Raw genomic sequence first — 26,210 nt, 5'->3', positions numbered from 1 at the left:
CGGAGCGGCAGCGCTGCGCGGGGACGGGGATGCAGCGGGCAGCCAAATGGGGCCCGTGGCCCTTGTCACCCCATCCCGGGGCTCCCAGGGGACCCAGCCAAGCTGGAGGGGGTGGCACTGGAGCAACGGGGGCCACGCAAACCCTTGGGATCACACCACTCAGGCCAGCTCCGTGGGGACAGGTTTATTTGGGGTGACCCTAGAAAAAGCGTTTGTGGAGCACCGGAGCTGCAGTGGGGCTGGGGGCACAGCCAGTCTCCAAGATGTGGTTTTGGGGGGCTGCTGCCCATGGGACTCCAGCTGGCAGCAGGGATGGTGCCCAGCTCGATGGGGGCCAAGCACGGCAGCCCCGTGGCACTGCAGGGTGTGGTTTGCCTTTGGCACAGCCCTGGCACTGCCGGGGAGGGGAACCAGCCCCACGCCGGACCCCTCTGCTGAGGGATACTCAGGATTTAGGGGGAGCCCACTTGTCCCAGAGGGGGCTTCCCCACCCCTTCCAGCCTGTGCCCCAGAAAAGGGGCGCAGAGGACAATGCCCACCTTGCCAAGGTGCACCGGGAGTGGGTGGGGGATGAGCGGGGCCCCTGTTCCACCAGCCCGGCCCCTCCAGCCGTTCCCACGGGGACACCCATCACTCAACTTCTTCTGAATCGTACTTCAGGTCCTGGAGAATTTCGCTGATTGCCTCAATGGTTTTAATTAGCCTACGAGAGCGGATGGAAACTATAAATAAAGCCCATATGGAGCGTATTATGTGGGCCGCCTCGCCTTCCCCGCGCTGTTTATGAAACACTCAGCCTGGGGAGGCCGAGGGGACGCGGCCACGCAGCGCCGCCAGACCCCGAAGGCACCATCTGGGCCCCCCTGGGCCGCAGGGAGGGCGGGGAAAGGCAGGGAAAGGCAGGGAAAGGCAGGGAAGGGGCTCCTGGCCTGGGCTCCACGATCCGTGCGCGTCCCTTCCAACTCGGGACACTCCAGCATTGAGCGGGCTGGGGAGGAGGTGCCACCCCAAAACGAGGGGAGAAGGGGATGGCAATGGAGGTTCTAGCCTAGGGGGGTGCTGCCTTCCCAAAATGAGGGGGGACAGCAGCAAAGCCACCACCTACTTGTGCTTGAGCTCCTGCACCTCCTGCCGATGGGCGTCCACCTCGGGCTGGTCCTGTGCCTGCTGCTGGGCCAGCTGCAGCTGCGCCGTCTGCGGGGGGGACACCACGGGAGCTGAGACCCCCCGAAACCAGCCCCAGCACTGGCCCGGGGAGCCCCCCCAGCCCAGCACCCACCAGCTGCAGCTTCTCCTGCTCCCGCTCCTGGAGCCGGGCCAGGTGCTGGGCCAGCTCGGGGCGGCCGAGCTCGTCCCGCAGGCGCCCGGCGATGGCCAGCACCTCCCGGGAGATGCCGCTGAAGGCCACGGTGACCTCGTGCACCAGCTGCCGGTACCGCGGGAAGTCATAGCGGGGGCCACTGCTCAGGTATGCCCGGTGGCCCCTGCGGACGGGTCGGGGGGAGAAGCCACTGTCACTGTCACCACACACCTGGGAGCTCCCGGAGCTCAGCCCCCTTTGCCACCCGCCACGGGCAGCACCGGGAGGGTTCTCCTGCCTGCTCCTGCCTGGATTGGGCAGCATGAGCAGGCAGCCTCATCCCTCACACGGGACAGGGTTGGAAACTGATTTTTTTTGGGGGGGGGGAAAGTTGGGGGTTTGGGTTTTTTTCATCCTTTACACTCTCAGCCCTGCATCCCAACAAGTCCATCATCTGCTGGATGCTAAAATAGGATTCAGGTGTCCAGCGCAGAGTCCCGCTGCCAGCTGGAGCTCATCAGCCCTCCCCGTGGCCCCGTCCCAACAGGATGCAAAATAATCGCGATGGGGAATCCGGTTCCCTGCTGGGGGTGCCCCGCTCCGGGAGGTGCCGCGTGTCCCGCCCGTCCCGGTGGGTGCCGCCCCCCGGGAGCCCGTCCCCGCCCGGTGCCGGTGCCGGTGCCGGTGCCGGTACTCACTCCTCGAAGAGCCGGTACGTCTCGACCCGCTCGCTCTGCAGCGCCCGCAGCCGCTGCAGCAGCTCCCGCACGGCCTCGCCCGTCTGCGGGACAGAAGGGGACGGGGCGGCACCGGTGAGCCGGTAACGGCCACCGGTGAGCCGGTAACGGGCACCGTGAGCCGGTAACGGGCTCCGGGCAGTGCCGGTGCCGCCCAGAGGGATCACCCCAGTGCCGGGGCAACGCGAACTCGCCCAGCACCTGGTCCTGGGGGTCCCGGTGGGTTCCGGCCGCGGTGCTTGAGCTGAGCCCAGCACCGGCACCGGGACCCGCCCGTCACGCACCGGGACCCCTCGTATCCCCGTGCCCACCCACCGGGCCCCCAGGCCGCTCATATAGGAACCGAACTAACACCGGGATCCCCCAGACACGTGTCCGCGATACCGACGGGCACCGGAACCCCCGTCCCGTCCATGTGCGCATCGGGACCCCCCTCTACCGGACCGGTACCGGCATCCCCGGCCATGCTCACACAACCCGCACGGGCACCGGGACCTCCCCGGCGCCGGGATGTCCCCAGCCCGCTGCAAACGCACCGGGAGCCCCCCGGCCACGTGTCCACGGAGCGGCACCGGGATCCCCGGTTCACACCGGACCCCGCACCGGGACCCCGCACCCACGAGCCTGCCGTGCCCACGCGCGCACCGACCCGCTCGGTCCCGGTGCCGCCCCTCCCGTTCCCGTCCCGTTCCCGGTGTCGCCCCTCCCGTTCCCGTCGCGCTCCCGGTGCCGCCCCTCCCGTTCCCGTCCCGTTCCCGGTGCCGCCCCTCCCGTTCCCGTCCCGTTCCCGGTGCCGCCCCTCCCGTTCCCGTCGCGCTCCCGGTGCCGCCCCTCCCGTTCCCGTCGCGCTCCCGGTGCCGCTCACCATGGCCCGGCCCGGCCCGGCCGCACGGCGCAGGCCCGGGGCCCGCGGGGCGGAGCGCGGTTCCGCCGCCACCTGCAGGCACCGACCGGCAGCGCCGCCAGCCCCGTCCCCGGTACCGGGGCCGCCCGTGCCGGGAGCGCGCGGCCGGGTCCCGGTGACGCCTAGCGGCATGCAGCGGGGGCTCCGCGAACAGGGGGTCCCGGTACCCGTCCCGGTACCCGTCCCGGTGCCCGTCCCTGGACACGCGGCCGGGGGCTCCCGGTGCGTTTGCAGCGTAACGGGGAGAGCCCAGGACCGAGCCGGTCCCATGCACGCCTGGCCGGGGGTCCCAGGGGTGGTTAGGGGGGTCCCAGGGGTGGTTAGGGGGGTCCCGGTGCCCGTGCAGACCCAGCTGTGGTGACCAGAGGCTCCCAGTGCACGGCAGGGGCGTGCAGGGGTGCTGGGGACAGTCACCCCCGTGGCTGGGGCTGCACGAACAGGGTCCAGTCCCCGGCCACGTCCCAGTGTCCATCTGCTGTGTGCACAGTGCCGGGGTCCCCACGGGTGGGCACGGGGGGTCCCAGTGCCGGCCCAGTCCGTGCACACACTGCCACCAGCACCACCACCTCCGTCCCTCCCCACCCTCTGTGCTGCTCCAGTACAGCCCCCGCTGTACTGAAAACCACGATTTGGGTAAAAAAACCACCAGAAAACGGGGCTGAGGATTGCAATTCTTTATTAGCCAGCGCAGGCAAGGGCTGGAGGCTCTACTTGACCTTCTTCTTGGGGCGCAGGTTGTTGGTGTGCCCGCACTTCTTCTTGCGGCAGTTGACGGCGCGGGGGTGCAGGCGGGCGTAGCACCTGGGGGGGACAGGTCAGCAGAGCCCTGGGGAGGGGCTCTGGGACCGCGGGGGGCTGCAGGAAGGGGCTGAGGGGACAGGGGAGGGGACACGGGGACGTACTTGCGGCAGATCATCTTGTCGCAGTTGTACTTCTGGGCCAGCTGGCGCAGGGAGGGTTCGATGATTCCCCCTCGCAGGCGCAGCACCAGGTGCAGGGTGGACTCTGCCAGGAGACATCGGCGTCACACCGGGGCAAAAGGAGAGGCTGGCACCTCAAAAACGCCCCCCCGAAAAAGCCCCGGGGTGCGGGGAGCACCTTTCTGGATGTTGTAGTCTGCGAGGGTGCGGCCGTCCTCCAGCTGCTTCCCCGCGAAGATCAGGCGCTGCTGGTCGGGGGGGATCCCTGCGGGACACGAGCACCGTGCTGGGGACACCGGGGGACCCCCGCGGGGCCACCCCGCTGCCGCCGGCCCCGCCACTACCTTCCTTGTCCTGGATCTTGGCTTTCACGTTCTCGATGGTGTCATTGGGCTCCACCTCGAGGGTGATGGTTTTGCCCGTCAGGGTCTTCACGAAGATCTGCATCTCGGCACCTTCTCACCTGCGGCAGCGGCGGCCGCGTCACCCCGGGCCGGCCCCGCCGCTCCCCGGCCGCTCCAACCCTCCCAAAGCCCCGTTCCCGAGCGCCCCATCCCGGGATCCAGCCCCGATCCCGGGATCCAGCCCCCATCCCGGGATTCAGCCCCCATCCCGGGATCTAACCCCCATCCCGGGATCTAACCCCCATCCCGGGATTCAGCCCCGCTATGCCCGGATCCGCCCCGCTGTGCCGGGATCCAGCCCCCATCCCGGGATCCAGCCCCCATCCCGGGATCGGCCCCGCTCTCCCGGGATCCGGCCCCCATCCCGGGATCCAGCCCCCCATCCCGGGATCGGCCCCGCTCTCCCGGGATCCGGCCCCCATCCCGGGATCCAGCCCCCATCCCGGGATCGGCCCCGCTCTCCCGGGATCGGCCCCGCTCTCCCGGGATCCGCCCCGCTCTCCCGGGATCCAGCCCCCATCCCGGGATCCAGCCCCCATCCCGGGATCCAGCCCCGCTCTCCCGGGATCGGCCCCGCTCTCCCGGGATCCAGCCCCCATCCCGGGATCCAGCCCCCATCCCCGGATCCAGCCCCGCTGTGCCCGGATCCGCCCCGCTCTCCCGGGATCCAGCCCCCCATCCCGGGATCCAGCCCCCCATCCCCGGATCCAGCCCCGCTGTGCCCGGATCCGCCCCGCTCTCCCGGGATCCAGCCCCCCATCCCGGGATCCAGCCCCCATCCCGGGATCCAGCCCCCATCCGGGGATCCAGCCCCCATCCCGGGTTTCGGGGCCCTCCCGCAGGATCCAGTCCCGTCCCCGGGGACCCAGGGCCCCTGCCGGGATCCAGCCCCCGCTCCCCGCTCCCGGATCCCGGTCCCCCTGCCGGGATCCCGGGCCCCAGCCGTGCCCCGGGCCCGCTCCGGTCCCGCACCGCGCGCACCCGCGGCCGCGCTGCTCAGGGAAAGGGAGGCGGGACCGGAACGGCGGCGGCGTCACCTCCGGCGGGGACACCGGTACCGCCCCGGGACCGCCCTGGTACCACCCCGGTACCGCCCCGGCACCTCCGGCGGGGACACCGGTACCGCCCCGGGACCGCCCCGGGACCGCCCCGGCACCTCCGGCGGGGACACCGGCACCGCCCCGGGACCGCCCTGGTACCACCCCGGTACCGCCCCGTCACCTCCGGCGGGGACACCGGCACCGCCCCGGGACCGCCCCGGGACACCTCTGTCACTGCCGGGGTGACACCGGCACCGCCCAGCCCCGGTACCGCCCCGGCACCTCCGGCGGGGACACCGGCACCGCCCCGGGACCGCCCCGGTACCGCCCCGGTACCACCCCGGTACCGCCCCGTCACCTCCGGCGGGGACACCGGCACCGCCCCGGGACCGCCCCGGCACCTCCGGCGGGGACACCGGCACCGCCCCGGGACCGCCCGGGACCGCCCTGGTACCACCCCGGTACCGCCCCGGCACCTCCGGCGGGGACACCGGCACCGCCCCGGGACAGCCCCGGTACCGTCCCGGGACGCCTCTGTCACTGCCGGGGTGACACCGGCACCGCGGGACGGGGCACCGGAGGTTCTGCACGGATCTGGGACCAGATCAACCCTGACCACATGGACCCAGGACTGACCCCCCTGGGACTGACCCCCAAATTTAACAGTGCCCACAGCCCCGGGGACTGACCCCCAAATTTAACACTGCCCACAGCCCTGGGGACTGACCCCCAAATTTAACAGTGCCCACAGCCCCGGGGACTGGCCCACACTGACCCCACGGATCCCAGACCGGCCCCACAGCCCCAGAACCATCCCATGCTGGCTCCACAACCCCATGGTGGCTCCCACAGCTGCAGCTCCAGGATCAGCTGCAAAACCCACTCCTGCAGCCCCCAACTCTTCCCTCATCCCCACCCAGGCCTTCAGGACCCCCAACCCCAGCAGTTCCTGCATCACACCGCAGTGCTGGTGGAAAAGAAAGATCTGGACAGCTCCTGTTCCTGGGAGGTGCCTGTGGAGCAACCAGCAGCACTGTGAGTTTGAGAAGCAAACGCGGCTCTGGCTCATCCCAGCAGTGGAGAACTCAGCCAGCACAAGTCCATCAGCAGCAGGGACAGGCCCCTGGCACAGCTGCTGGGCACACAGAGCCTCAGAGGCAGCATTTCCTACAAAACCTAAACACCTGTGCCCCAAAAACGGCTTTTCTGCACCAAAAAATCTATGCAGATGAAAGCGTAGCCGCTCTCCTGAGCGCAGGAACGAGGGAGGACAAGAGGCATTTCCAACCAGGATTTACTGATTCCCCTGAAGCCAGCGCTGGCTTTCCACCCCAGCCGCAGTTTCCAGGCAGAAGGGCAGCGCCTTCCTCCCTCAGCTTCTCCCAGTTTCGCTTCCCTCTTCCCGAGGAAAACCAAAAAAAAAAAAAAAAAAAAATAACCAAAAGCAAAAAAGCAAACCCAAAAGAGCGACACACAGCTATAAATAGAGGATAGAAAGTTCTCCGGGGTGGGACGTGGCTCCTAGCCCAGGCCGCTGGCCGTGTCCTCGTCTGTCAGACTCTGTCCGTTCACGGCCGGGCCGTCGTAGTGGCCTTGGGATAAATCCTCAAAATCCTGGCTGGTGGCAGGGGAGATGACGTCGGGGCTGGTGTCACAGGACTCCGTGCTCTGCTCCGAGGTAGCGATGGTGGTCGTGGTGCTCTTGGGGACGGGGTCGAAGTCGTCGTCGTCCTCCAGGATGGGGGACTCGTGGATGTCTGAGAGGGGAGAGGGAGGTAAAGGTTGGTGGTGGGGAGAGCAGTTCTCCCATCGTGCTGGGAGCAGGGATTAAAAAATACCCGGAGAATCACCAGCACGTAAATTAGGGGTTGTTTGTGATTTCTTGCAGCTGGATTTAATGGAATTAAGGAGGGTTTTTTTGATTTTTAGGGAAGCAGCTACATGCCAGCACATGGACTTGTGACTCCTGAGAGATGTTCTTGGGAACAGAAACTGCTCCCACAGGAATAAAACAGAGAGTGGAGTTCCAGGACAAAGGGAATGGCTTCCCACTGCCAGAGGCAGGGATGGATGGGATTTTGGGATGGAATTCCTCCCTGGGAGGGTGGGCAGGCCCTGGCACAGCTGTGGCTGCCCCTGGATCCCTGAAGTGCCCAAGGCCAGGTTGGATGGGGCTTGGAGCAGCCTGGGGCAGGGGAAGGTGTCCCTGCCACGGCAGGGGTGGCACCAGACGGGCTTTGAGGTCCCTCCCAGCCCAACCCATGAATCTGCACGTCAGGAATCACTCACTGCTGAAAGCCTCTGGGTACTGCTTTGCCAACTTCCCTTTGAGCGCCCTGGGGAGGAGAGAACAATCCGAGTCCGTGGGGAGCGGAGGGAGCCGGAGCCGAGCTGCCCCACAGCTCCCAGCGCTGTGGGCAGTGCACACGAACCCCGAGGCTGAGGGATTCCCACCCCAAACCCCCAGAAGAGCCCATCCCACCCTTCCCAGCACACGGGCTGTTTCTGAATCCCACGTTCTGTGACCATCCCAAGCAGAGCCCATCCCATCCCATCCCAGCCCATCCCAGCCCATCCCACCCATGGCAGGGACACCTTCCAGTGTCCCAGGGTGCTCCAAACCCCCTTGGGCACTGCCAGGGATGGTCACAGCTTCTCTGGGAATTCCATCCCACCGTCAATCTTAAAGGTCCCAGAGGGAGGGACACCTTCCAGTGTCCCAGGGTGCTCCAGACCCCCTTGGGCACTTCCAGGAATGGTCACAGATTCTCTGGGAATTCCATCCCAGCCTGGAGGTGGGATATTCCTTCCCAATATCCCACCCAGATTCCCCTTCCCACTTTGAAGCCATTCCCTGTGCTGGGATTCCAGTCCTTGTCCCAAATCCCTCTCCAGCTCTCCTGGAGCCCCTTCAGGCTCTGGAAGTGGCTTCAAGGTGTCCCTGGAGCTTCCCTCCTCCAGCCCGACCTCCAGTTCCCACAGGGAACGATCCCTTCCCCATATCCCCCCATCCCCGTGTCCTGTTCCTCCATCCCTCATCCCCAGTCCCTCTCCAGCTCTCCTGGATCCCTCAGGGACCTCCTGGTGACATCTTCACACCATGGTGTCACCTCGTTCATGGAACCAGGGACTCCCAGAGTGCTTGGAAGGACCTTAAAGCCCATCCCACCCCAATCCCATCCCGAGCAGGATCATGGAAACCCAAAGCTCCAACCTCCACGTGTCACTCCATCGTGTATTTTCCCTTCCGCAGCAGATTTTTCTTCTCACAGCCCCCCAGACTCTGACCTGTGCCCCGCTGTAACGCCCCGCCAGCCCCCCCAGGCCACCTCCCGGGCCGGTATCCCCGGTTTCGCACCGGATCCTCCGGAAGATGCTGTCCAGGTCCTTCTTCATCTCCACCAGGGTCCGGGTGTGGTGCAGGAAGCGCTCGCTCATCTGCTGCATGCGCACGCTGGAAAGGTTGTTGAAGTTGAGCAGCATCTCGTTGGTCTTCTCAAACCGATCCAACCTGCGCGGGGGAGGCACCGGGAGCTCGGCAAAGCTCCCGGTGCCGGTACCGGCACTCCCACCGCCCGCTCCCCCCGGGACTCACATGTTTTTCTGGGCTAGGATGATGGCGTTGACGTCCTCGGCGTTCACCATGCCCAGCACCCTCCCGCAGAACACCTGCGAGGCCGTGGGCTCCATCGTGGCCTGCGGGACCGCGGGACCGGCTCAACCGGGGGCACCGGAGCCCCCCGCGCTCCCCGCACCGGTAACGGAGACCCCCCCCCTCCCCTTCCCCTCCGTGACAGCGGGACCCCCTCCGCCCTGCCGTGCACCCAGCAGCGGGCACCCCGCCGCCGTGCCGCCTCCCGGGGCGGCCCCGCTCGCCGGTAACGGGATCCGCTGGCCGCCCGCCGGTGCCGGTAGCGCCGCCAGCCCCGGGCTCCCTCGGGAACACGGGTGCCTGAGCTCCCACTGGTGTCCCCGGGGCCTCCTCCCGGCAGTGCCCGCGCACCTGCGGGAGCCCGTCCCGCCGCTTCACATGACGGGAGCGGTCCCGGTACCGGGGGCGGCAGCGCCGCTTCCGGGTGTGCAGTCACGTGGGGCGCGACCCCGCGCCGTCACCGCGCCGAGCCGGAAGTGCCGGAGAGCGGCCGGGCGGGAGGGACGCGACCCCCGCGGGCATCACGGAGCCTCTCCGGTACCGGTGCCGGTGCCGCGCCCTCGGCCCCGCCGCGCCGGGGCGGCCGCGCTGGTGGCGGCCCCTTTAAGGCGTCGGGGGGCGCCGCGGGCGCGTGGCTGACGGGCGTGCTCCCCGCCCAATGGCGTGGCGCGGTGGGCGGAGCCGGGCCAATAGGAGCGGGGGGGCGGGGCCTGCGCCCGCGCGTCCGCGGGCCAGGTGGGAGCGGCGGGGGGCGCGCGGCGGTCACGTGGGGCGGGCGGGGGGCGCGGGGCCGCCCCCCCCCACGGCACCGGGACCGCGACCCCCGGTCCCACCGGGACAGACCCCCCCACCACCGGGACAGACCCCATCCCACCGGGACAGCCCCCCGCCAGGCCCCATCCTTCCCCGCGCTCCGGAGTCTCCGCTGTCCCGTTGCGCATCCCCCGGCCCCGGAGGGTCCCGGTGCTGTCCGGAGCGGCGGAGCGGCTCTGCCGGTAAGAGCAGGCTCCATCCCTGTGCTCTCTCTCCCCCGCTCCAGGTCGCTCCGCCGCCATGGCGTCCAGCGGGGAAGAAGCGAGGAGCGGCTCCCCGGGCCGGGCGGGCACCGGCACCGAGCCGGCGGCGGACGCGGCTCAGCTGGACACGGCGGAGGATTTCGAGGTGCTGGAAGAGGAGGAGGAGGAGGAGGAGGAGGATGACCTGAGCGAGCTGCCGCCGCTGGAGGCCGTGGGGCGGCCGGCGGCCCCGCCGCGGGAGGACGCGCAGCCCCCGGAGCGGGGCGCGGGGGGCGCGGCCGGGGACCCCGAGGAGTGGCTCGATGTTCTGGGTGAGAGCGGACGCTGCTCGGTGCCGGGGCTCCCCCGGGGCTGCCGCCGCCGCCAGGGCCGGGCGGGAGGCGCAGGAGGGTGGGGGCCGCCGGGCTTTGCCCTCCCCGCGATGTGCTTCGCTCTCTCTGTGCGCAGGGAATGGTTTGCTCAAGAAGAAGACGCTGGTGCCGGGCCAGGGCGCGGACAGCCGTCCCCAAAAGGGCCAGGACGTGACAATCCGCCTGAAGGCCACGCTGGAGGATGGCACCGTGGTGGAAGAGGACCCTGCCCTCACCTTCACGCTGGGGGACTGCGACGTCCTGCAGGTGAGCACCTCACCTGGGAGCAGGACCTCACCTCGGGGGCCACAGGGAGGGTTGGGGTCGGTGACATCCCTTTGGTGGACATAAGCGGCCCTTCTGCCCTTTCTCATGCTCCTTCCCTGCGATGTTGGCTGAGTTAGAGGGGGTTTGGAGCCACCTGGTCTTGTGGAAGATGTAAAGGTCCAACCGTGACGGGAGGTTGGAACTGGAGAACCTTCACAGTCCCTTCTGTTGTCCCCTGCAGGCTCTGGACCTGTGCGTGCAGCTCCTGGAGATGGGCGAGACGGCTTTGATTGTGTCAGAAGCCAAGTACTGCTACGGAGCTCAGGGCAGGTGAGAGCTGGCAGGGCGCTCCCAAACCAGGGCTGGAGAAGCTGTCCCCTGCTCCCCTGGTGACAGCCCAGCTGTCCAACCTCTGCTTCCTCACGAGCAGCGTGTCCTCCCTGGAGCCGAACGATCCCCATCATTCCCTGCCCCAGGAACCTTCCCTGGCTCGGATTGCTGAGCCACGGTGCCGAATCCACCCAGCCCGGCACCTGAGAGAGGTGACAATGGCCCCGTGGCTTTGTGCAGGAGCCCTGACATCCCCCCCAACGCGTCGCTGAGGCTGGAGGTGGAGCTGCTGGCGGCTCGGGACGCGCCGGACCTGGAGCTGCTCAGCGGCAAGGAGAAGATCCAGCTGGCCAACCGCAAGCGGGAGCGTGGCAACTTCTTCTACCAGCAGGCAGACTATGTGCTGGCCATCAACTCCTACGACATCGCCCTCAGGATCGCGGGCTCCAGCTCCAAAGGTAGCTTGTCCCCACCAGGAGAGGGTCGCTGGGCTCCTGGCTCTGCTCTAACCCGGCCTCGGGGTGTGTGCAGTGGATTTCAGCCCGGACGAGGAGGCCGAGCTGCTGGACGTGAAGGTGAAGTGTCTCAACAACCTGGCGGCCTCGCAGCTGAAGTTGGACCATTTCAAGGCAGCTCTCAAGTCCTGTAACCTGGTGCTGGAGCACCAGCCGGGCAACATCAAGGCTCTGTTCCGGAAGGGGAAGGTGAGGAGGGGACCCTTGTGCGCGGCGTGGCGGGGGCTGAGGGGCGGCTCAGCCCTGCTCCTCCACCCGCGTGTCACCCTGCAGGTGCTGGCTCAGCAGGGGGAGTACAGAGAGGCCATTCCCATCCTGAAGGCAGCCTTGAAGCTGGAGCCTTCAAACAAGGTAGGCTGGAGGTGTGTGCTGCCCGTGATCCCCCTGAGCTGGGCATCTCCTGCATGCTGCTTCTCCATTGTCTGCGTCCCTACAAAATCAGCGTTGCCCCTGGGAGGCTGAGACTCCCTGGAGCTGTCCCCAGCTCCGTGGAGGGAGGCTGGGAATAGCCCCCAGAGCCTGGGGAGTGATGGAAGCATCACGTGGAGTGTGGCTGGGCTGGTCTCTAGCCTTATCTCCACGGTGAGAGGTTCCCCGTTGACCTTTGGTCCTGCTGGTGACAGGAATCCCTGCCAGCCCATCCGTGCTCCAGCCATGCCCCAGGGAGGGTCCAGGCTGCCCCAGGTGGCTCGGGCACTTTGTGCTGTGGCTGGGGGAAGTGGAGCAGAGCTGAGTCCCCACAAACTCGCTGAGCAGCCCCAAGAGTGAATCACTGGCTGCTGGGAGCAGCCAGAGCTCAGTCCAGCACCCGGGCAGGGCGAGCTCTGGGTCAGGAATTTCCTGTCAGTTAATGATCAGCTGCAGGACTGGAGCCTCGGGAGAAATCAAACACCAGTGCCAGGAAATGACCCCAGCAGGAGCGAGACTGGGAGGAGGCAGGGAGGTATTGCCTGCACAGGGTCATCCTGGGGGTCTTGGCTCTCCAGATGGGCTTTAATCCTCGCCTGGATCTCTTGTGTCCATTTCTTTCTTGGGAGGTCCACCAGACCATCAGGATACATGTCACAATCCAGTCCCTGAAGGTCACGGCTGAGATGTGGCACAAGCAGGTGCCTGGTGGCCCCACAGCACCTTCAGGGGCGGTCTGAGCACCCTTGGAAGGGCGAGCAGGACCCCAAACCCTTCCTTTGCCATCAAGGTCAGGGTGGAGAGGGAGCAGCACTGGGAACCATTCCCCTGGCACGTCCCTGGGCAGGGCGGCTGCTCCCCAGTTCCGATGGAGCTTCTAATTGGAGAGGGCTGGAAAATCCGAATGCCCGGCAGTGACGTGTCCAGCGAAACCACAAGGACAGCAAATTACTGCCCTCCCCGGCTGCTGCCCGGGCTCCAGGCAGGCGTGGGTGACTCAGGGGCCGCAGCTACCGGTGCTGAAAACACTCCAGCAACGCTGGGCTCCACCTGCCCTGCTGCGAGGCGCTCACAGACATCCCTTCTCCTGAGCCCTTGGAAGTGTTCTGGGGGTGCTGGTGGTTGTGTGAGGCTGATGTGACAGCCCCGGGGAGCTCTGAGCAGGAGCGTTCTGTCCTCCTGACACCCAGGTTTTCGTGTTGGAGGCAGCTTTTCCCGGCGTGGCACGGGCTGGCAGAGCCGGCGTGCTGGGGATGTGTCCCCCAGCAGAGGGCACAGCGTGGCTGTGCCACCAGGGCCACCACCACCACGTCCTTCTGCCACCCTGCCCTGCTCAGCTCCGAGGTGCTTCCTGCTGCTTTTGGGGAGCCTGTGGGCCCCACGCAGGACTGGGAGCCTTGTCCTGCCCCAGCAGGGCAGATGTGGACACGCTGCAGGTCCTGCTGCAATCCCACTTCACACCAGGCTGAGTTTTAAGCCCGCTTTCCCAGCCTGCTTCCAGACAGAAAGTGGGAGAGCTGGTGCATGTCTGTCCTCGAGGCAGACACTTTCCTGTCTCGATGAAAGGATAAAATCCCTTTCCTGATGTCTGGCATCAGCCCTGGGCTCTGCTCCCGGCTGCCAGGCAGGGAGTGGCTTGAGCAGCCAGAAAGGACAGAGGGTCACTGGACCCACAGGGTGTCCCCTGGTGCAGCCCCACGGCGTTGGGCATGGGGCAGGATGAGGCCCCGTCACCCCCTCAGCCCTTTCGGAGCTTTTCCTGCATATCCCAGGGGTGGTGGAACGTGCTGTTGGGGACAGGTCCCCTTCCTGGCAGGCAGGGATGCTGCAGGGCTGATAACAGCACGCTGTCCTCCCCAGACCATCCACGCCGAGCTCTCCAAGCTGGTGAAGAAGCACGCGGACCAGAGGAACGTGGAGACAGAGATGTACAGGAAGATGCTGGGGAACCCCAGCACCGCCGGCACCCCCGGGAAGTGCAAAGACAAACTGCCCTGGGTAAGGCTCTCGGGGGTGGGGGTCCACAGCGGGTGTGTGAGTGTCCCCCAGGCCCCGCAGGAGGGACACAGCCCTGCTGCTGAGCAGGATGTGGCCGGGCTGCCAGGACAGCGATCCCGCTGGGAGCAGGGGGCCGAGCTCCGGGAGCCGTGCCCGGAAAACATCCCTGATAACAGCCTGTGCTGCTGGCCGTGCCCGCCGGATCCCGGCCGTGCCAGCTGCGGGCTCTGGACTTCGCTCCCAGCTGCCCGTCCGTCGTCGGGAAGCGCCGTCAGCTGGCGGCACACGCCGTCCCCAGCGCTGCCTTTTTGGGACGTCCCGTCCAGCGGGCCGGCCGGGCGGGGTGGCACGTGTGCCCTGCCACGGGCACGGCCCCTCACGTCCCCGTGCTCTGCTCCGCAGTCCATCCCCTGGAAGTGGCTCTTCGGCGCGACGGCCATCGCGCTGGGCGGCGTGGCTTTGTCCGTGGTCATCGCGGCCAGGAACTGAGGGTGGCACCGGGGCGGCCCCTCGGCACAGGGCCGGTGCCAGCTCCTGCCTCTCCGTGCCCAGGGGCTGCCCCGAGGTTCTGCCACCCCTCGCCGCCCCAGGAGCTTTCTCTGCCGGCGGTGCCGGATCTCTCCCCGGCGTTCCCCACATCCCTCCTGGCACGGGCGGGTGCAGCTGTGGGCAGGGAGCTGCCAGCAGAGCGGGGACCCCCGGGCAGCTCCCTGCCATCAGGGGCTCAGCCCCCAGCCCCGAGGGTGTCGGGGGCACCGGTACGTCCTGCCCGTGCCCATCCCGTGCCCATCCCGGGTGTTGGTTGTGGTCCTGCTGCCAGGACGGGATGGGCAGGGGGAGGAGGCGCACGGAGAAGGAAGCTGTGGGAAGTGATGTGGATGTGCCCAGGGGAGACACAGCGACATTCCCGATCCCTGGGGGGCTGCCAGGGACCCAGCCCGCCTGGAGGCACCCGCTGCCCTCCTCTGCACATCCCCGGAGCGTGCAATGTCCAAAGGAAGCCAAAGAATCGCGTGGTGGGAGGGATGGAGAGGGGAGCGCTGCAGACCCCCTGTCCTGGCTGTCTTCCTGTGGGTCCAAGCCTGCCGGGGGTCCCTGCCTGCCCTGCAGCCCCCCCAGCGCCTGCCGCTGCCCAGCCTCAGCTCTGCTCACAGGGGGTTGTAGCACTGCCCTTGCACCCCAAACTGACTGTGAACTCCCCAAATAAAGGACAATTCCTTCACATTCAGGTCTGTTTATTGCCACGCATAGAGTGTGCGGTGGGGGGCAATGCTCAGGGGGGAGCCTGGGACACCAAAATCGGCCCTGGAGGAAGCCTGGGACCTTCAGGCTCTGCCTGGGGATCAGGGGATCCATGCCGGGGTGCTCATGACTGGGGAGGTCTGCAGGGCTGGGGGGTTCATACCTGGGGGATTCACACCTGGGGGAGTACAGGGGGTGCCCACCATGGAGAGTGATGCCCGGGGGGCTCATGGCTGGGGGGTCCAGAGGGTTCATGACTGGGGGGCTCATACTCGGGGTGTCCAGAGGGTTCATGGCTGGGGGGTCCAGAGGGTTCATGGCTGGGGGATTCACACCTGGGGGAGTACAGGGGGTGCCCACCACAGAGAGTCGTGCCTGGGGGGCTCACACCCTGAGATTTCATACCCGGGGGTCCAGAGGGTTCATGGCTGGGGGGCTCATACCTGGGGGGTCCAGAGGGTTCATGGCTGGGGGGCTCATACCCGGGGGTTCATGGCTGGGGGGCTCATACCTGGGGGTTCAGGGGGTTCATGGCTGGGGGGCTCACACCCGGGGGTCCAGAGGGTTCAATGCCTGGGGGGTTCACACCCGGGGGTTCATGGCTGGGGGGCTCATACCCGGGGGTTCATGGCTGGGGGGCTCATACCTGGGGGTTCAGGGGGTTCATGGCTGGGGGGCTCACACCCGGGGGTCCAGAGGGTTCAATGCCTGGGGGGTTCACACCCGGGGGTTCATGGCTGGGGGGCTCATACCCGGGGGTTCATGGCTGGGGGGCTCATACCTGGGGGTTCAGGGGGTTCATGGCTGGGGGGCTCACACCCGGGGGTCCAGAGGGTTCAATGCCTGGGGGGTTCACACCCGGAGATTTGATGCCAAGGGGCTGCAGGCAGTTCGCAGCCCGGGGTGGGTCAGGGGGTTAATTCCGGGGTTCATTCCGGGGTTCCCCCACCCGCCGCCCCCTCCCCACACTCCCGCAGCGCTCCCGGCTGCACCAGACCACCCTCCCCAGCATGCCCCGCGCCTATATTTACATATCCCCGCCTCCCCCTCCCTAACGACCAATCCGACGCGGCGCCTGGCATCACCCAGCCAATGGGCGCTCCCGCTGCCCACCTCCGTGCCCCAGCAACAGGCGCGCCGTGTGGGCGTGGCCGGCGGAGCGGCGCATCATGAATAATTCATAAGGAGGGGCGTGGCGGCAGCGGGCGGCCCCGGCGGCCCAGGCGCGGAGGGGGAGACGGTCCCAAGATGGCGGCGCTGCAGGCGGAGCGCGGGTACGGGCTGTCCTGCGGCCGCCTCGGCCGCGGCACCCGCGTCTCCGTCTTCCACGTCAAGCTCACGGAGAGCGCCCTGCGCGCCTTCGAGAGCTACCAGGCCTGTAAGGTACGGGGCTGGCGGGCGCGGGGCGGCGGGCACGGCCCCGCCGAGGGCCAGCGGGCGGCCGCCACGAGGCCCCCGGACGGAGCCCCGAGGGCGGCACCGGCGGGGATGTGAGGGGAGGTGAGAGGGGGGCAGCTCCTCGAGAAGTGGGTGTGCGGCCTGGGGCGGGGGGACACCCTGGTGGGGGGCTGAGAGGGTGCGGGGGCTCCCGGCCGCCCCCCCCGTCCGTGAGTGACCGGGGAACCGGGGATGGGGGGGGCGATCCTGGTGCCAGGCCCCCGAGGGACACCGGGGGGGACTCGCGGTGCCCCTCCCGGTAACGCCCCGGGGCAGCCCGGTGTGTCCCTGGTCCCCGGCAGCGTCTGCGTGGTCCCCCCGGGCCCCCCGGTGGGTGACCGGGGAGGGGTCGTGATCCTCCGCCAAGAGCCCGAGGGGCACCGGGCGGTGTCGGTGCTTCCCCTACCCGCCCCGGGGATTGCCGGGGGGACCCCCGGTGTGCCCACCGGGGTGGGTGAGCGGGGACCCCCGGTGTGCCCACCCCGGTGGGTGAGCCGGGGGACCCCCGGTGTGCCCACCCCGGTGTGCCCACCCCGGTGATTGCCGGGGGGACCCCCGGTGTGCCCACCCCGGTGGGTGAGCGGGGACCCCCGGTGTGCCCACCCCGGTGGGTGAACGGGGACCCCGGTGTGCCCACCCCGGTGTGCCCACCCCGGTGGGTGAGCGGGGACCCCCGGTGTGCCCACCCCGGTGGGTGAACGGGGACCCCGGTGTGCCCACCCCGGTGATTGCCGGGGGCACCCCCGGTGTGCCCACCCCGGTGGGTGAGCGGGGACCCCGGTGTGCCCACCCCGTTGTGCCGCCACCCCGGTGGGTGAGCCGGGGGGACCCCCGGTGTGCCCACCCCGGTGTGCCCACCCCGGTGGGTGCCAGGGGCCCCGCGGTCTCGGTGCGGGGGTGAGCGCTCGGTGCCCCCCCGGGAGGTGACGAGAAGCTGCCGTCAGTCCCCGTAAGTGTCTGGGGAGGGGGGCGAAGGGGCGTCGGTGCTCCTCCCGTTTCCCCGGTGAACGTGACGTGGGTTTCCAAAGCCGGGGCGGAGGGGGGGGCGGCGGGTCCAGCCCCGGTGCTGCCATCCCGGACCGGGGGGTTCCTCCGTCGCTGTCCCCTCCCCGGGACACCGGGTTGTTCATCCCCCGCTGGCTCGGTGCTCCCCTCCCGGGAGTCGGGGTGGGGGGGGGGGGAGGCACGTTCAGACTGTATTTTGAAATTTCCAGATTGTCTTTTCCGTGCCGTTTCCTTGAAATGCATCCAGAGAGCTTATTAGTCATGTAAATAGAGAATAATGGCAAAGCTCGGCAGCTGGTGTTGGGATGGACCGGAGGGGGGTTCAAAACTGTCATTTTTTAGTGTAATTTTATTTTTATTTTATTTTTTTCTTTCCGCCTCTGATCCTGCGACGAGCATTTCTGTCTCCTCACCTTGCTGGGGGAAGCTGGGAGCCTAAACCCGTTTGTCATTAGGAGTGTCCTGCTGCCAGCTTCTGTAGGATAAACCATATGTTGTCACAACACTATTTTTAATTTAGGGTGTTGGTTACATCACATCACTGAATTGGGCAATCTCTGTGTGAGGACGAAGGTAATGACTGTACCAGGGTTTATCAACTTATATTTTAATGAGTGTTTATCAGCATTATGAGAAGTCAGGAGGAATAAGTGACTTGGGTAGTCTGAATTCTTAGCTTTTTTTCTCTCTGAAAAATGAAACAAATAATCCAAGTAATTCTTTCCTATATATTGGGAAAGCCTTTTATTTTGGGGGAGGGAGAGTGGGAAGACTACAGGCAGCTGCGTTAAATATTTTGGGAAGCTATTCCGAGTCCATGTCACACATGAATAGTGGTGTTTATTTTCTAAATGAAGTCTGGGCTCAGGATTGTTTGGTGGCCAACGGCCACTAATGAACTTTGCTTCCTTCACCGCCACCCAAAAGAGAAATAGTCAGAGGCTCCTGGTGATTAACTGGGCAGGAAGGGATAAGGGCAGAAGAGCTGCTTGTTTGTGTAGTGAATAACGCAACAATTAGTGGGCTATTAAACACATATGCTCGTTCTGCATGGGTTCTATAAACAGTTTCCCCAGCTTGTTGAATGTCTCTGCTTCCTCGGAAGCGCTGGGCCAGGAGCCACCTCCAACACACCTTTGCAGCTTCTGTTTGCCCAGTCCGGCTCCGCTTTCATTTTGGGCCGCAGTGGTGAAATGGAAAAAATTTGCTCAGGCTCCTTCTGCTGGGTTTGCTTTGAAACGTGGTGGAACTGACGGCAGCGTTGTGTAATATGGATAATGGCCTGGAATCCAATCCTGCTCTTTGTGTTACCTGGAGTCCAGCGTGTGCAGTCTGACCTGTTTGGGGCACCGGGGTAGCACGTCCGTGCCGTGCCTGCGACAAGGCTCTGTCCCTCTGCCAGAGCGGGCAGGGAAATGTCTTCAGTTCCTTGCTTGAGTTTGTTCTTGGTCTAATAATAATGTATTGGGATTACATAATCCAAAAATGATCACCCAGCCGGGCGAGCTGCCATTTGTTTGGAGTGTCCCTGGTGCCAGAGCAGTTGCAGGCTTGGTGTGGAGCTGTACCATGTGTGGATCAGGCAGCAGGGCTGTGGAGAAACAGATATTTGTCTTGTTGGGCCTCTGCTGAGCTGTGCTCTTGCGTTTCTGCTGAATTGTCTGCGTCCTAAGGAAGAAAACGGTCAGGGAGCAGCCTGGTCCAGTGGAAGGTGTCTCTACTCATGAAAGAGGTTGAAATAGGTTGAGCTTTAAGGTTCCTCCCAGCCCAAACCATTCTGTGATTCTGAGCTACTGCTCCCCAACTTTATGTTCCAGCAAGCTGTTCCTGTATTACCTACGAGGACATGGAGCTGCTGCTGAGGAGCTCCAGCTCACAGGGCTGCTGGCTTCTGATCCTGGGAAAGGTTTTGTCTGTAGCTCACCTGAAAGAAATAGGAGCCTTAAAAAGAGACTTAGCACTGGCTTCACAGGGGACACAGTGAGATGTCACCCAACTGCTCCTTGTGAAACTTGCTGCCCCTGAAACTGTTTCCCCACAGTTGTGAAACTGAGAGCTCTGACTGCTGAGCTTGGAGGGCTGAGCAGTGGGAAGTGTGTCCTGAGTTGGTTTGTCCACTGGTGAAATGGAGGCAGTCTGGTGTGCTCACCTAAAACAACTCTGGGTTCTCCAGGGGCTGTAATTCTAGAGCAGCTGCAGTTTGCTGCCTTCCTTTTGGGGGTGTGGATGTGGTTAGGCATTCCCACTCCCCCCAAAAAGGCAGGGCATGGCCGAGGCCAGGTTGGATGGGGCTTGGAGCAACCTGATCTGGTGGAAAGTGTGCCCTGCCCATGGCAAGGGGGTGGAGCCTGATGGTCCTCAAGGTCTTTCAACCCAAACCATTCTGAGATTAGATGATTCTATGACTTTTTCCCATCACTTTTTGTGTGCTCCCAACTTTGTTCCTTCCCCTGTCAAGGTACAAGGGAACTCCTCATGCCTGTGCCTTGCTTTCCTCCTTCATTCCTGTCCTTGGTGAGGAGGTATTTTACCATCCTCACCTAATACCCTTAGTTATCGTTCATCCTTTATTTTTCACATCTGGTTTTTTAGCAGCATCCTGGGTAAGTCCCCATCTTCCTGGCTGATTCAGATGCCACATGACAGACTGGATTGTCCCTTGGCAGTAGCTCTGTCTCCCTTGCAGTGAAGGTGCTGATGTTCACCTAAACAGTGTTAGGGCTGTTCCTGGAACCCTCACCTGGAAATTTCCCAACTTCCACGTATTTCTATAAACCTCTCTCTGTGGTTGAGGGCTGGTTGTTTGATTACAGCCAACGTGATGCAGTTGCACGCCTTTCCCTGTCACTTTGTGTTGACCTAACCATGGGTGAGCTCTGCTCCTGGTCCTGCCTTGCCTGGTGGTTTTAGGAGGGTTTAAAGACGGTTGTAGCATCCCTTGGTGATGGAGCTGAGCAGCACGTCCTGCTCCCGTTGTCCCTCTGTGCCCCTGCTACCCCAGAGTGTTTTGAACTGCAGCCACCGGTTGATTCACTGGTGAACTTTGGCAGATGCACAAATATTTATTGGGGACTAAGCTGAGATAACCAAAGCACGTTGTTCCCGTGCTCACCCAGCTGAATTTTGGAACTGTGGTCTGATAGATGTGGCTTCCCAAATCATCTTCCCTGTGCTGCTCTAAAACCAACCAGGAGAGAAACAATCCCTTGGAAATGAGGGTTAACCCGACCCCTTGGAGTTGCTATTTATTGAAATAACTTTCCAGCCTTGGCTTTTGGAGCAGGTTGTGGAGATTCCTTCATCTTGCTATGTTCAAAGCAGGAAACACAAAATGAAGGCTGTGCTGTCATTACAGGGTCTTTAGGGTAATGCGTATTCATGCTGACTTGAGAATTGAAAGCTGCTTGCAGGTGTCAGGAGGAGAAGAACAATCCGGCTTCCCAATCAAAATTCATTGAATTATCTCAAAGCTTTTTGCATCATTCCTCCTTCCCTGTAACCTGTTTTTTCCTGTCCTATTAATTCACTGATGCTGTAGTCCGTCAAAATTGAGGCTCTTACGACATCGGGAACATGAGTCGGTGACATGACTGAATGAATCAGAGGAGGCTGGAGAGGAAGCTCATCGCACACGTACGGCTCATCAGCAGAAATGGGACAGGATCTGCAGAACACCCTGAACTGCTCAGCTCCTGCTCAGTGTTCCTCACGTTGACCTGAATGTGGCACCTCCCTTTGGAAGGAAGGGGACAAAGAGACACTGAACATTGTGCACGGGGAATGTTTTGGCCCGTGGCAGTTTCCTTTCAATTATTTAGGGAAGCTTTTTCTCTCAACCATATAGCATTTGGATCTGCTCAAATTATAGATTCATCTCTATAGTTTTCGAAGGCATTGGAAGGAATTGTCTGTAATTTACATCTAAAGTGACATACAGTTGCTATGGGATTTGGTGGCACATTATAAACCAATTATGCTTTTTTTTTGTATTGGTGGTAGCAGACTAAAGAACTAGGTCTAATTGGTGATGTGCCAAGAGAAAATAGAAAGTTTGTGACAGAATCCTTGTGACTGATGGGCTGGGCTTTCTTTTTTTTTTTTTTTTTTTTAATTTTAAAATCAAATATTGTCTGTTTTTTATCAGCAAAACATACTGTACCGTTAATTGGAGAGGTTGAATTTAAATTAATACTTTTTGATCTCTGGCAATACAGGGGAAGCAAGCTAGAAGATTAACCCTTTATGTTATTTATATGGGGCTAGGTTGTTCTTTTTATTAATTCAAGTAGGATATTTCATCAGTTGTATCAATGGCAGCTGCATGTGTTGATTGTGTGAATTACCCAGAAAAATGAAACCCTTTCTCTTTCTCAGCATATCCTGATTTCTTACTCCACTTCAACAGCAGAAAGGAAAGCTATTATAATATCTTTTTAACTTCTGTCTGAAGCATAGCCGTCTCTTCGGAACAATGCGTCTCCCAAGGACCCTGGAGTGGCTGCTGCTGGTCAGCTCAGAGTGCTCCTCCAGCATCAGGGCTTTTCTGAGCCCGTGTGAAGTGCTCTGTCCTGCTCAGTTGGTTTTTGTCCTGGTGCAGCTTGGCACAGGGCTGGTGGTGTTGAATCAGTTCCCCTGCGCCGTGCTGGGACAGCAGCAGCGCCTTTATCGCTGCCCAGGGAGGGGAGGTTGTGTTGGAAGGAGCATTTGAGGTCTCCTTGGTAAATGGAGGTGTTATCTCCCAAACTATTTGCACGTTTCAGACCATTTAAACTCTGCCTGTAACTTGTAAGCAGAAACTTGTGAAGCGTCTCCAAATCCCTGGTGTTTGTGCACGTTGAAAAATGGGAAGGGACAGACTGCATGCGTCACTCCCGTACTAATTTGTGCCAGCTAATCCATGGGAGAAGAATACATTTTGGCTGACTTAGTGGTTTTGCTGCTAATGCACAGGAGAATGCGTTTGAATGGATGGAGTGGCTGCGTGGCTTTAGGTAGACTTTGAGGGGATACCCCGTGTCTGGGATCCTGTGCTGGATACCCTCATTTGGGATCGCAGTTGTGTCATATCCTGGATTTGTTTGGATTTTGGGGAAGGAGAAGCTGGGAGGGAGGGGAATGGAGTTGTCATTCATTCAGCGTCATAACATCAGGAAGGTTGGGATCGAGTTACCTCTGAATAATTAAGGTTAATGCTGTTTCTGGAGGAGCCATTATCTGCAGTGAACTTAATGCTCATGAAAAGACATGCTGATAACCTGAACTATGCTAATATTTCCAGGGTGGGTACAAAGGAGCCATCACCAAAACTGGGCTTTGGTGTTCAATGTGCCTTAGGTTGACCTAGATGAATTATCCAGGAAAAGAGCTTGGATTTGGTGATAAGAGTTTTCGTAGTAGCTCATGTGTTACTTAGAAACATCCCATGTACATAAGGCAACTTTCGCACACCCTGGTAATCTGGTGTTGCCTTCTGACTGGGGATTTTTGTGGGTTTTGGGTTTTTTTCCAAGCACTTACCTATTAAAGAGAGTGCTAAACCCCTCAGCAGTCTGTTTGCTGAGTGGTGTGTGTATCCCTGCTGCACTGGGAGAGCAGACTTCCCAAAATCCAATCCTTTTTGCATTACAGTCTAGAAAAAACACAGCTCCGTGCACTTGGTCTCTCCTTTCTTTACATTGGACTAGTGCCTTTTGCTAATTTAAAGAAACCAGCATTTGTTTAACTCAAAAAGAGGTCAGCACTGGTGAGCAGTGCTTGACTGAGCTGCCCACCTCTACCCTCCTGGAGTCTTCCCTGGTCTGGTGCAGTCTGATCGTGGTTAACCCTCTGTGCAGGCTTTTATGCAGGAGAGAACACTTAAGTGCAAATTTTTGTGGAAAGCTGAGGCATTTTTCCTTTTGGGCTCCATTCTTTGCCATTGGGTTTAGAGATGCAGACTTTGTCCTTGAGGTTTGTGTCCACACGTGATGCAGTTCAGCAGGTACCACAAAACTTCCCGAGAACAGCCAATTGCCTCAGTCTTTGTAGTATTTAGATTTCATCAGCACAAACATCCTCCTGGCTGCTTGGCTCAGTATTTTGAGCATGTATTGGTTCAGCCATGCTTTGATAAAGGTAGCCATGTGGCAGCTGGGGCAGGTTCCTATGGGATCAGTGATGGGGAGACAGGAACAGCCCTGGAAATGTCCAAGGCCAACCTGGAGCAACCTGGCCTAGTGGAAGGTGTTCCTGCTTGTAGCATGGAATAAACTGGTTTTAGTGGTTTTTTTTCCTAATCCAAACCATTCTGTGATTCTGTGTGATGGTTTAAGCTGATTGTTGTTATTTAGCAAGAGCAGTTATGTGTTACTTAAAATCCTAACAAAAATCCCAGCAGGACGGAAGAAACTCCGTCTCAATCCATATCACTGTGCCCACAGGATCCATATTTTCTACAACTGAAGTGGAAGAACTAATTTAATCTTCCTTCTATATTCCTCCCCACTGAGGCCCGTTCTGCGATGGGCTGCAATCAGTGTGTTGTGTGCCAGTTGTGGTTATTTGAATCATATTTCCACATTTCAGTGTCTAGACTTTATGTTTGTGTGAGTTTTGTTGTACCTTTCCAGCTCCGGCGCTGATTTCAGTTGGTTTTGGCTCCTGGTTTCTATGAGAAAATCAAACGGGCTGTGTTTCTGCCTTTCCCAGTCCCCAAAAAAGAAGGCAACAAGGGAATGGGCAGAACTTGGTTTTATAAGCTCCTTTGCCACTGTTTTTCTGTCTTTTTTGAGAAAATCTGTGTGTGGATGAGCAGGGTTCTGCCATTTGGTGACCAGCAGGTGAGAGCAAGGACAAACCCCTGGTGGCTGCAGATAAATCTCTGCCTGCTTCTTGCACAGAGAGAAATCTGCTGTGAAAAAAGGGATGATCTTGATACAGGCCAGCAAGGCTGGGAAAAAAGTAACTGTGCAGACATTTTTCGTAAAAAACAACTTTATAATCTACAGAAGGAGAGCATTTATTGACAATTAAGCAGCTTTTTAATTGCCTGCGTGCATGGGGCTTTGTTTTTTGCCAGCACGTGTGGATATTGAGGATGATGGATGTGGCTGTGTTTGTTCAGTGAATAGGAGGGTTGTCTGTGATGCTCAGAGAAATTGATAATGGCACCAAACCTGGATAACATGGACCTCACTGTGACCAGGAGGTAGAGCTGGCTTCAGAATTGTTCATAGTAATACTGACTTGTGCAGGAAACAGTGTGGAACCCTGAGCCAAGGCTGTTTTCTGTGCTCCTGGTATATAATAAAGTGTGTTATGGCTAAATCAGTGAAAGGAAATAATGTTCCCAACTCCTTGTTAACCTGTGAAGCTTGCTGCCATCAAACGTGAAAGGCTTAAGTGCAGCTGAATAGCAGGAAAAATCAGAATTTTTCAGAGGGCATGCAGAGAACAAAAGCTGTGTCTCCAGCTTCTCTCTGCACCCCTCCTGCATGTCGGGCTCCCTCTGCTCCCCCGGTGTTTGAGGTGACCAGGGTGCTGCCAAAGCCGTGGCTTCCCCTCTTCCAGGGAGCTGAGCAGTGTAAATTCTTCCATTCCTTCCCCATCCAGGTTCAGTGGATGCTTTTGGGAGCCCGGCATGGGCGGAGTAGCGAGGAAGCAAATTTTTCCAGCCTGCCTGAGCTTGGGCAAGCAGGAATTGTGCCTTGGAAGCCATATAAGGCCAGCGAGGCGGCTCAGGCTGGGCTCACCTTGCCATGGGATGCTGGAGAAGGGAGCAGCCCTCGCTCCCAGGGAGAGTTCCAGGGCCTTTGAAGTGCTCCCTGTGCGTCTGCCACTTGCCAGAGGGACAGGGATGGTGTGGCCGCCCTGATTAGGTGACAGCAGCTCATTAACTCCCTGACTTTTGTGGGGCTCCAGCAGCCGGCCCCAAACGGAGGCGGAAATTCGTGATTCAGAGTGAAACTTCTGTAAAATGACGGAGCTGGGAAGGTCGGAGCCTCTGTCACAGGGTGTCTTCATTTCCTTCAGCAGCGTCTGAAGCAGATCCTGCTGACTGCAGACAGTGCTGAGCAGGACTTTGCTCTGAAACGAGAGTTCCTGCGGCATTAAAATAGATTTTTGAAAAGCCTGGCAGCACCTGTTCCCCCTTCCAGGGGTGTTCAGCCCTCAGAGCTGCTGGAGCCCCAATCGTGACCTCTGCTTCTGCTTCTCGCAGAATTAAGAACAACTTCTGCTCCCATAAATAGTCCCTTAAGAAGTGCGTAGGAGCTCTGTGACCAATTTCTTTTTGAAAAGTGCTTTCAGTGACACCTGTGGCTGTGACCTTGCTCGCTGTTCCCACCCCGTGTCCTTGCAGGGCAGCTGTGTTTTGATGGGAGCCTGGTGGTCCTGGCCACAAGCTCTGCTTCCTTCTCTCATTTAATCAGCACTAAAAAGAACCTTTGGTTATCTGTGTGTTCTGTGGGAAGCTGCTGCTGCTTTTCCTGCTGCAAATCCCAAATGCTTCCTGCCTCCTTGAGGTCTTCGTTCCCTAATGCCACTGAGGTGGCTAAGCATCTGAAAGCTCCCGTGTTCCTGACACATGTCACAGCTCCCAATCCTTGTTTTTATTCCAGAAATGAAGTGTGATTTTCCAGAGGAGAACGATGCAGCTGAGCGAGTGCATTGTCACAAACCAGTTCTCCCAGCCTGGAGTCGTGGAGA

At 61.4% G+C, this 26,210-nt stretch overlaps 5 protein-coding genes across 6 annotated transcripts in view; 2 read left to right on the top strand and 3 right to left on the bottom strand.

The window, feature by feature from the left end:
- Positions 1-169: 169 nt before the first annotated feature.
- REX1BD (required for excision 1-B domain containing) lies at positions 170-2,913 on the bottom strand. Its single transcript, XM_077788852.1, has 5 exons — positions 2,903-2,913; positions 1,999-2,081; positions 1,280-1,484; positions 1,106-1,194; positions 170-703 (listed from the first exon to the last, which is right to left on the bottom strand). Exons 1-5 carry the CDS (start codon positions 2,903-2,905, stop codon positions 631-633), a joined length of 453 nt encoding a protein of 150 aa, XP_077644978.1. The 5' UTR covers positions 2,906-2,913; the 3' UTR covers positions 170-630.
- A 687-nt stretch (positions 2,914-3,600) lies between these two features.
- On the bottom strand, positions 3,601-5,369 carry UBA52 (ubiquitin A-52 residue ribosomal protein fusion product 1). Of its 2 annotated transcripts, none has more exons than XM_021545121.3 (5): positions 5,247-5,369; positions 4,206-4,324; positions 4,040-4,126; positions 3,844-3,946; positions 3,601-3,742 (listed from the first exon to the last, which is right to left on the bottom strand). In XM_021545121.3, the coding sequence occupies exons 2-5, from the start codon at positions 4,306-4,308 to the stop codon at positions 3,649-3,651; spliced, it is 387 nt and encodes a 128-aa protein (XP_021400796.1). In that variant the 5' UTR covers positions 4,309-4,324; positions 5,247-5,369; the 3' UTR covers positions 3,601-3,648. The 2 variants fall into 2 exon arrangements, with proteins under 2 accessions (XP_021400796.1, XP_021400797.1); XM_021545122.3 differs by having other exon boundaries at positions 5,238-5,304.
- A 1,212-nt stretch (positions 5,370-6,581) lies between these two features.
- Positions 6,582-9,479, bottom strand: KXD1 (KxDL motif containing 1). The gene is made up of 5 exons (XM_021545120.3): positions 9,309-9,479; positions 8,901-9,001; positions 8,664-8,816; positions 7,595-7,641; positions 6,582-7,062 (listed from the first exon to the last, which is right to left on the bottom strand). Exons 2-5 carry the CDS (start codon positions 8,993-8,995, stop codon positions 6,827-6,829), a joined length of 531 nt encoding a protein of 176 aa, XP_021400795.1. The 5' UTR covers positions 8,996-9,001; positions 9,309-9,479; the 3' UTR covers positions 6,582-6,826.
- FKBP8 (FKBP prolyl isomerase 8) lies at positions 9,411-15,065 on the top strand. The gene is made up of 9 exons (XM_021545123.3): positions 9,411-9,494; positions 9,997-10,284; positions 10,421-10,590; positions 10,832-10,920; positions 11,161-11,378; positions 11,452-11,624; positions 11,709-11,786; positions 13,704-13,841; positions 14,244-15,065. Exons 2-9 carry the CDS (start codon positions 10,011-10,013, stop codon positions 14,328-14,330), a joined length of 1,227 nt encoding a protein of 408 aa, XP_021400798.1. The 5' UTR covers positions 9,411-9,494; positions 9,997-10,010; the 3' UTR covers positions 14,331-15,065.
- Positions 15,066-16,285: 1,220 nt separating this feature from the next.
- ELL (elongation factor for RNA polymerase II) overlaps positions 16,286-26,210 on the top strand; it is a 50,756-nt gene continuing 40,831 nt past the window's right edge. The window contains exon 1 of the mRNA XM_021545124.3: positions 16,286-16,466. Coding sequence (XP_021400799.1) covers positions 16,332-16,466 — 135 coding nt within the window. The 5' untranslated portion in view covers positions 16,286-16,331. The remainder of the gene's footprint in view (positions 16,467-26,210) is intronic.

Source organism: Lonchura striata, chromosome 28, assembly GCF_046129695.1.
Source record: "Lonchura striata isolate bLonStr1 chromosome 28, bLonStr1.mat, whole genome shotgun sequence".
NCBI lineage: Eukaryota > Metazoa > Chordata > Aves > Passeriformes > Estrildidae > Lonchura > Lonchura striata.
The sequence above is the reverse complement of the archived record's forward strand: the minus strand, read 5'-3'. Positions and strand labels throughout refer to the sequence as shown.

What these genes read in the sequence shown, in the direction of transcription:
- FKBP8 (XM_021545123.3), top strand. Translation starts at nt 10,011, where the DNA reads ATGGCGTCCAGCGGGGAAGAAGCGAGGAGCGGCTCCCCGGGCCGGGCG. An exon ending in CGCGGGCTCCAGCTCCAAAG is followed by an intron (nt 11,379 to 11,451) that starts GTAGCTTGTCCC and finishes GGGTGTGTGCAG; the next exon opens with TGGATTTCAGCCCGGACGAG. An exon ending in GCAAAGACAAACTGCCCTGG is followed by an intron (nt 13,842 to 14,243) that starts GTAAGGCTCTCG and finishes TCTGCTCCGCAG; the next exon opens with TCCATCCCCTGGAAGTGGCT.
- UBA52 (XM_021545121.3), bottom strand. Translation starts at nt 4,308, where the DNA reads ATGCAGATCTTCGTGAAGACCCTGACGGGCAAAACCATCACCCTCGAG. An exon ending in AGACTACAACATCCAGAAAG is followed by an intron (nt 3,947 to 4,039) that starts GTGCTCCCCGCA and finishes GTCTCCTGGCAG; the next exon opens with AGTCCACCCTGCACCTGGTG. An exon ending in GACAAGATGATCTGCCGCAA is followed by an intron (nt 3,743 to 3,843) that starts GTACGTCCCCGT and finishes TGTCCCCCCCAG; the next exon opens with GTGCTACGCCCGCCTGCACC.
- KXD1 (XM_021545120.3), bottom strand. Translation starts at nt 8,995, where the DNA reads ATGGAGCCCACGGCCTCGCAGGTGTTCTGCGGGAGGGTGCTGGGCATG. An exon ending in ATCCTAGCCCAGAAAAACAT is followed by an intron (nt 8,817 to 8,900) that starts GTGAGTCCCGGG and finishes TCCCCCGCGCAG; the next exon opens with GTTGGATCGGTTTGAGAAGA. An exon ending in GTACCCAGAGGCTTTCAGCA is followed by an intron (nt 7,063 to 7,594) that starts GTGAGTGATTCC and finishes CTCCCCTCTCAG; the next exon opens with ACATCCACGAGTCCCCCATC.
- REX1BD (XM_077788852.1), bottom strand. An exon ending in ACGTACCGGCTCTTCGAGGA is followed by an intron (nt 1,485 to 1,998) that starts GTGAGTACCGGC and finishes ACCCGTCCGCAG; the next exon opens with GGGCCACCGGGCATACCTGA. An exon ending in AGCAGGAGAAGCTGCAGCTG is followed by an intron (nt 1,195 to 1,279) that starts GTGGGTGCTGGG and finishes TCCCCCCCGCAG; the next exon opens with ACGGCGCAGCTGCAGCTGGC.